Source organism: Notothenia rossii (genome assembly GCF_949606895.1).
Source record: "Notothenia rossii genome assembly, chromosome: 4".
Taxonomy (NCBI): Eukaryota; Metazoa; Chordata; class Actinopteri; order Perciformes; family Nototheniidae; genus Notothenia; species Notothenia rossii.
In genome coordinates this window covers 75635560-75643874 of record NC_136902.1, presented here as the reverse complement: position 1 = coordinate 75643874, position 8315 = coordinate 75635560, and the positions used below count along the sequence as shown (strand labels likewise).

Sequence of the window (8315 nt, the reverse complement as noted above, 5' to 3'; positions counted from 1 at the left end):
TATGCAGCCGTGTGCTGCTGAAGGTTTACAGCAATGCAGGTGTTCATTCCAACCAAATACTACCCAGGTGATGTTAGTGATTGCTCTCTCAAAGCTCTGAAGAAATTGTGCAATCCCACATTCACTCAGAAAAATTCCATTCCATGGGTAATGGTTATTTTGTGTTTGAATTCCTAGAATTGTACAACATAGTAGGGCAGATTAAACTGACCCAGACATTTTGTTCGTCCATTTTTTCTTTATTGCGCAGTCCATAAGTGAAATCGCTTGAAAATAAAAACTAGATTGAACTTAACCAGAATTGTACAAAATAAACAAAACCGCTACTGAGGATATCCAAACACGGATTGGTCCTTGCAAAAAAAATGACAGAATAGGCAAACAATTACAGTGCAGAATGTTCTCCAGTAATCTTGCGTCCTGGGTTTGGCCGTCAGGAGCATCATCAAGGAGACCAGCTGGTTATTATGAATATCTCATCTAACCTCTGTGTCCAAGGATTTAGGTTCGAAGTCATTCTTTTCATATCCAGCCAAGAACCTGGCCTCTTCTAATCATCATCGTCATCATCATTGCCGTCTTTGAAGTGAGTGTGTTGTCCTCTCGGAGCAGGCCTCCATAATGGGCCTTTGGTGTTGCTGACTGTAGGCTTATCCTGGGTGGTGATGAGGTCTATGATGGCGGTGATGACAGCACAGTCTTTGGACTGACGGTTTTGCCAGTCTACAGGAGCAGGGTTACGAATTTTCTCTTCCAGAAGAGAATCCAACTCTTTCTTTAAACTCTGTAGAAAAAGACCAGAAGGGGAGGTCAGTCAACTCAACTCACCATTAGCTTAGTTTTTTAGTGCATCCTGCCACCTACCTTGACCAGGTGAGCGATGCGTGCCGGGGAGCTGAAGACGATCCACTGGTCCACGGCGATGGTCTCCTGGTCCTCGTCCTTCTGGATTGTGATGTCTCCTCCAAAGACAGCAGTGAGAACGGGGACACCTCAGTGCAATCGTACAGGAAGATCTGAGGGATGATGCAAACACACCACGACGGGAGATTTCAAACTAACACGCTCGGTGACAGTGAGCGGGATCATTGTGACACACATGGCCCTACAGCTGTGCAAGTTTGAAATGTGTTTCAGTGCCTCCAGTGTTAGGAGAAATGTCATGTTGCCCTGCTAGTGAATCTCGCAAATGTGTTTTCCATCAATTTCTCTCCCTGTGACAGCTGCTCATCCATAGTAGGTGTATCCAAATAAAAAAAAACATTTGATAAAAGAAATGACAAGGTACGTTTTCAATGCCCAGACAGAACATAGAACTGTTGCTTTTATGTTGTGCACTGATCTGTATGCAGACACTCTGGAGGCCAAAGCCATAGTTTACATAAGCAGCAGGCACAAGTCAAACAAAAGCTATTTCAGCAAGGTAACATAAAGAAATGTTGGGAAGGAGCTTCAGAGAGAAGTAGACAAAAGGTGAAGAAAAGAGACGAGGAGAAAAAACTGCATGTGTAATGTAATGGATCACCAGAGGCACATGCGTCAGAGGAGATAAAGTTTGACGTCATCCTTCAATTTTTGAAATGGCCCTGGTCCTCTGCTTTCCTTTCTCTCTCTTTAAGCAACCTTGAAAATCTCACAGTCTCAGAATACCTTACTTTCATAAGAGACACAAATGCACACAGACCACACAAAAAATAAAATAATAAATAAAAATGTAAAAACATTGAATGGTGGCAAAAATAATGGTGAATTCCAGCAACAACAAAACCATCTTTATAAAGACCAAGGCAGCAAAGGGAGAGACAAAGGCACAGGCGGCAATCAGAGAGGACATGAAAGGTGTTTTTCTGCCGAATGCTAACACTCCCAAAGAGAGACACCACAGAAAGAACAAAGGCGGATGGACGGGAGAGAGGTGAAAATGGCAGGGTGAAGAGGGGTAGAAAAAACAGCAAAAGAGAAAAAGATAGAAGTGGCCAGGGAGCCGCATTGACCGTTTTGCCCCCCCCCACCACCACCACCACCACCTCTTACATTGTGTCTGGAGGCTTTGAAGCACAAGCGCCTTTGAGAGAGAGTTGAAAGGCAGCGTTTTAATCAAATATTCATTCAGTGGAAAGCTGGCGTGGCACCACTGCCAACCTTTCACCAATGGCCCTTTTTCCACTCACATGCACCCTTCATATGTACAAATCCAACCCAGCAACGCACACTCAACTATAATAAACATTCATGCAGCAGTTCAAACGCAGTGCTTATTTATCCCCTCGCCTACTCACACTGCTCGTTCTCATCTTCAGGTGGTAGACGAGCCACTTGTAGTTGAACTCCGTCTCTTCAGCATTGACTGATTTTGGGTGGATGCACACCTTGCCATCAGCCTGGGTGTACACCTTGACCCTGAGAAATAACACATGTTAGTGTGTGTGTTCACATCTCAAACACTCGGTTGGCCAAATGGGGTCGATTTACTCAGCATCGTTATCTCCATAACTGAGGAAAGGAGATAATGAGAAACTGGTATCATTGCTGAAGGTGGAAAAAGCAATGATAGGGATTTCTTGGTTGACAGACATTTTGCAGCAACTTTGTTTATGGACCAACTAACGTTTTCATCTTTTGTCCACAAAGAACAAGGAAGTAGACACCGTCAGTGTTGTGAAAACTGTTATAGTTATATTTTCCTAAATATTTGAAATAATTGTTAGTTGTCATAACTGGTTTAAAACAGAATTATTGCCACATGTTTCCAGGACTGCAGTATATGATAGAGAGATATAAAGGGAGAAGGGAACTGCAAATATTTTACAACATAATACAAATACTGTCTCAAATGATGTCACATGGGGCAATGTTGGTAACACTAGTATAACTAACCTTAATCTGTACAGTGAATTTAATTTGCGTTGCTGAAAAGGAGCTCCAGAAAAGGAAGACATTTTTTTTTTATTGAAATCACTCCATTTATGCTGCATAGATTTTGATTAGATTTTTTTCTGTCCTTTGTCTTATTAGAGGAAAACTCAAAACCAGAGAGCACCCTTTCAGTATGTTTTAATGTTTTACAGAGATCCTACCTTATTACACTTAAAACAGATATATTATTTTATTCTATCACTTGGTCCAAATAACCAGAATACATTTTGTTAAAATTAATCTTCATTTAAATTAAAAGGATTTGATTGAGAACGTAGTTTTGGAAACCTCCCAACAGGTGCTTTAGTCTTGTTCATACGACGCAACAAAGAAAGCCTACTTCATTTCCAAAGACAAGTTGTGATGCAGTCGGCAAACCTTTCAATAAAAGTAACACTGTGTTTGTGTCAGCAAGACAAAACAGACTGCTTGACTGCAGGGAACAAAGCTGCTTGTACCAGACAGCAGCAAAACAAACAACAAGTTCTTCATCGAACCATAAATCCATGAAATAACTCAGAGATGTGGACGGGAAACCTTGGCTTGCCATCAACACTGTTGAGAATGACTTACCATCACAATCTCACTGTGCAACTGGGTCACTGACGAACAACAGTGACAGCTCTACTGTGAGAGGGTGGGTCCGTCTGCCTGTAGCGTGCGTCTGTCTTTTGCACATACTCTACAACAGCTGCCTGAGGGCAGTTTTATGATGAGTGCAGTGATCTTTAGCTGCAGAAGAGCCTCGGTTTTTTAAAACAATTTTCTTAACATTGTTTCGGCACAGCCTCAGGTAATTGTCAGAGCTCTTACCTGAGAGGTCTACTGAGTGTGACGGCTCCACTTCTGTCTAAAGATCAATAATAATGACATGCACTTCTCTATGCTCTGCAGCTCTTTGCTATCCGTCTATGTTCAGCTCCCTCTTTGAATTAGCAGACTCACCCCGGCCTCTTTTTGCTGTGAGATGGTTTGATCATGGCCACCTTCGGGTAGAGACCGGCTACAATCACTGCCTTGATTAATTTCTCATTGTCTGAGGAAGGAAGTGAGAGTTAGAAGAAAAACACATGAGTTCTGCTCCATATACATGTCCCATATTGAATTTAATTAATGCTCCGTTTAAGATCCCGGTACCACTTTACAATAAGACTACCCTTATAAAGGGTTCACGAATAGTTTGTAATTCATTTATTAATTAGGTTGTGAACACTTTATAAATCATTAATAAGCTTTTATAAGACATGAGATAAACAGGGCAACTGTGACCGGTTGCTTGCCAAATAGTGAGCCCACAGTTATCTGTACTGCTAAGCCTTATTAGAAATGGTAGTAACTCATTAATAAATGGTAATGTGTTTTACACTTTACAACAAGGCTCCATTTTGGCAACTATAAATGTTAGTAACTCGTAAATACATGGTCATAAAGAGATGCCAAGAAACATCAAGATGGATGGGGGGAGAATCAGCTCAGTGAACAACAGATACCAAGGATGCTGGCTGGGGAAGAAGACGAAGTGAGCTAGGTAGCCAATATAAGGCTTAGTCATCTTGCCAAATAGTGAGCCTGTGTTGATGTATGAAAACTATGTTAGAACTGGTTTATAAATGGTTCTTGAGGATTAATAAAGTGTTTACAACCTAATTCATAACCTCATTATAAAGCCTTTATCAATCCTTTATAGGGGTAGTCTTATTGTAAAGTGGTACCAAGATCCCATTAAAAAAAAGACAATTTTCAGACAGTTACCTGAGTTGACATTAGATTTGGGATCTTTGGGGTCCCTGCTGCTGACGAAGCCTGTGTTCATGAGATGGTCAGCAAACTGACCCTTCATGTTGTGCAGCATCTAAATGATAAAACAATGACTTTCAAACAGGCTGCATGATGCATCAGCCCAGGCAGAAGCTAACTTTCATTTCATTTCAAGCCTTTATTTAATCAGATGAATCCCATTGAGATCATTGATCTCTTTTTCAAGGGAGACCTGCTCAAGTAGTTCCACATGAAACATAGAAACATAGACAGAACAACAAGGACATCAAAACTTTAACACGCTCTGTCGTTTTATTTTCAACAGCACTTCAGTATAGAGATCAGCACAGCCTGGCTCACCTGGAGTGTGTTGGCGGACAGGAAGTTGTCCCAGCAGTACTCCCTCTCACACCTGGAACCACGCTGTTTTGCTTCCTCCCAGCCCTATCAACGGATACATTCAGACGGGATCCATTTATATATATATTTATACATCAGACCGAGAGGTAGGACACATGTGACAGTTGTGGCTCTCTTACCTGAAAGGCGTTGACAATAGTGAGATGGTCACTCTTGGAGTTTCTGGACAGGACCCTCCTCCTCATATCTGCCATCTTCTCTTTCCCCTGGGAGAGGCATTTAGAAATATCAGAATCAGAAAGGGGTTTATTACCAGGTAGGTTCACACGTATGAGGAATTTGACAAGGTGTCATGGTGCATACATACAAATAAAAAACAAAATGTAAAAAAGAACACAGATAGCAAACTATATTAAGAACGCTGTAATACAAATATATTGAGATAGCAATAAAATAAAGCAGTCATTTACATTGGTCCCTTTAAGAGCAACTTGGCAATTGAATAAGTCAGTAGGAGAGCGCAGCAATGAGTTGAAGTTTGATGCTGTCGCACAAGCTTTCATGTTTAGAATGGAATATATCTTTATTGTCATCATACAAAGTACAACAACATTTATTTGGCAACTCAGTGCCCTACCAGGGGGATGAAGAAAGGGTCTTTGAAGCTGAGTGAAGCAGCGATGGTGAACACGGGGTCCAGGCAGCCCAACAGGGCTCCGAACAGGAGGAGTTTGCCGATGTGAGGCTCCACAGGCAGACGAGCCAGGTGGAAACCCAGCGCTGTCAGATTCTCTGAATGGTCCAGGGCGTTCTAACACACAACGTAGTCACAGTGAAAAAAGCATTTGTTAACACAGCAATAATCTTTTAAAAGCTTTCAGTTCACATAGAGTTCAGGCAAAGCAAAAAGCCTTTAGTTAATTGAAAATGATGTGTATGAGCATTCAATCGGATTAGTCAAGTAACCTTGTCTGGTTTTGTTTGCTAGTTCAATACAGTAACTCTGGACATGTGTGGGATAAAGGTCATCTTGTTGGCTGAAGAGGCAATGATGTGCTTCAAATAATAAGGGAGTACGCTTCATAGTGTGCTTTTATTTTAAGTAAATGATTAGAAAGTGTTAATATGTATGAGTTTTACAATTCCATACCTCACCATAAACATATAGGAGTTAGTAATTCAATGTTCATTCTGTGTTCAATTATAGTTATTTATAGCGTTTCTGTTCTTTTAGACACATACACTTGTAAACCTGTGCAACCTTCTATCAAAGTAAAATAAATATTTAACCTGATCACATAATATGCATTGAGGTTTATTAACTCTTAACTGCTGCTTTGAGTGTTGTTACTGTCAGACCCATGTTCCACTTCCTCTATTGATTTTGCATAGTATTTTAACCTTGTTAGAAAAAAGGATCGTGCTTTATCCTTTCAATCTTTGAATGAGCACCGATTTCTCTTTTAGTCCTCTTTCGACCTACCTCCTCCATGAAAGGATGAACATCTTTAGAAAGATTTGTAGATAACACTTTCAGACAGAAGACCTTGAAACTACATGCTCACGTCACAAGATGGTGTCGCTTTCTATACATGTTGGTAGAGACTGTTAAATAAAGCTGAACATTGTAATAAACAATATTAATTAATTAGGTGACTGGCCTAAAATTACTACCCGGCTATTTGGAAAATCAACGAATCATTGTTTTAATTGTTCAAGCAAAAAGACCAAATATTTATATTATCATTGTCTTAGAGATTGCTATAATTGTTAGAATAAAACCTGAAAATGATCGATTTACTATTACAAAGACCGTTCATTGCACAAAACAAACTAATCAAGACATCAAATCTGAAATAGCAGGGGGCACATCTTCTGCAGTTTTCATAGAGCAAATAACAAAAAATGATAAAAATCATGAAAATTGTCAAATTACTCAACAATAAAACGTGTGATTAGTTGCAGACCTTGAGTACATTTTGAATGATCTTTTCACTTTCTTACCAGGTCAATGAGGTTCTTGATGGCTAGGTTAACAGCCTTTTCAGTCGGGGGGTCCAGGGCTTTCCCTAGGAATTGGGCTATAGACCCAAGCCTCAATATCTAGGCAGCAAAAACACATTACACATGTATCAGCAAAACATGTTGTTTTTCTAAATGAATCCACCCCTGTTTGTCTATATGCTTTTCATGTGTGGCAAACACTGAATTGTGGGAAATATATATATATACATATATATGTTATAACGTTGTTATAGTATGTGACTAAACAACCAACACTATTCAAATCAACATTTTTAAATCTGTATTCACTTCTACACTAAAGAGAGATTATAAAATAAACAACAAAAAAATCCACCTGTGACGAATTTAAGTGTAAGGTAGCGACAGCAATTCAATGACTAGGTCGGTGTTGTAGTGCTTGTGCATTAGAGTCTGCTCAGGGTGTGCATGTCGTCAGTGTTTCTCTCACTTTAAGGACACACTGATGCATTAGTCCGCCTCTCAACCACATCACACACGCACTCGACTAAAGTAGTGAAGGAAACACACTCAAAAGCATATCCAACAAAGCCACTGGAGATAACAATCATTCGATTCTGAGTGAACTTTGGCTTAATGTTCCATTAGCTTGGGTTGAAACATGTCTGAGTGGAGTGTGAGTATTTAAAAAGAGGAGATGAAAAAATAGTAAGCATCCAAAGAAGAAAGCTACAGATACAGAAGAGAAGCGATTATGTTGTCAGCAAAGAGAGGTAGAGAGAGAGGGCTGGGGGGACGAGTCAACCCAGAATGCTAATCCCTAGTTTTCATTAGGCAGGAGAGGCTGTGTTTCAATACAATGTCAACAAGCAGCAACACTGTCCTCGTCCCCACACAACTCATTCACAGCAATCTTGTCTTCATCTCAACAGCCAACAGCATTTGTCTCTCTCTGTCGGTCTGTCTCCCCCTTCCTCTCTGCACATTCCCAACCTTGATCTGCAGGCAGAGCTCCTCCAGCGGTGTCCTCATGATTTCAGGTAACTGATAGGCATCCAGCAGGCTGGCTCTGAGACCATTGTACAGGTGATAGCACTTCCCCGGACACACTCTGGAAACAAGAAGAGAGTGGGAAAGAAGGGAAGAGAAATAGGTTATCAGTCCTGTGACAAAAAGCGTAATTTAAAATCAATGGGATGAAACGTCACACTGTAAGAAGCTCCTGCTAATAATAAGGCCTAGCTCCACTTTAGTGTGAGAGCCCGCTAACAGAACAGACGTCTGGAGTCACCGACTGG

At 40.6% G+C, this 8315-nt stretch overlaps 1 protein-coding gene across 1 annotated transcript in view; it reads right to left on the bottom strand.

Annotated features, from left to right (window-relative positions):
- Nucleotides 1–218: 218 nt before the first annotated feature.
- Nucleotides 219–8315, bottom strand: part of dhx36 (DEAH (Asp-Glu-Ala-His) box polypeptide 36) — a 34794-nt gene continuing 26697 nt past the window's right edge. The window contains 11 exon segments of the mRNA XM_079674708.1: nucleotides 219–784; nucleotides 865–971; nucleotides 974–1016; nucleotides 2280–2400; nucleotides 3862–3952; nucleotides 4669–4768; nucleotides 5035–5118; nucleotides 5214–5300; nucleotides 5672–5845; nucleotides 7039–7137; nucleotides 8011–8128. Coding sequence (XP_079530834.1) covers nucleotides 551–784; nucleotides 865–971; nucleotides 974–1016; nucleotides 2280–2400; nucleotides 3862–3952; nucleotides 4669–4768; nucleotides 5035–5118; nucleotides 5214–5300; nucleotides 5672–5845; nucleotides 7039–7137; nucleotides 8011–8128 — 1258 coding nt within the window. The 3' untranslated portion in view covers nucleotides 219–550.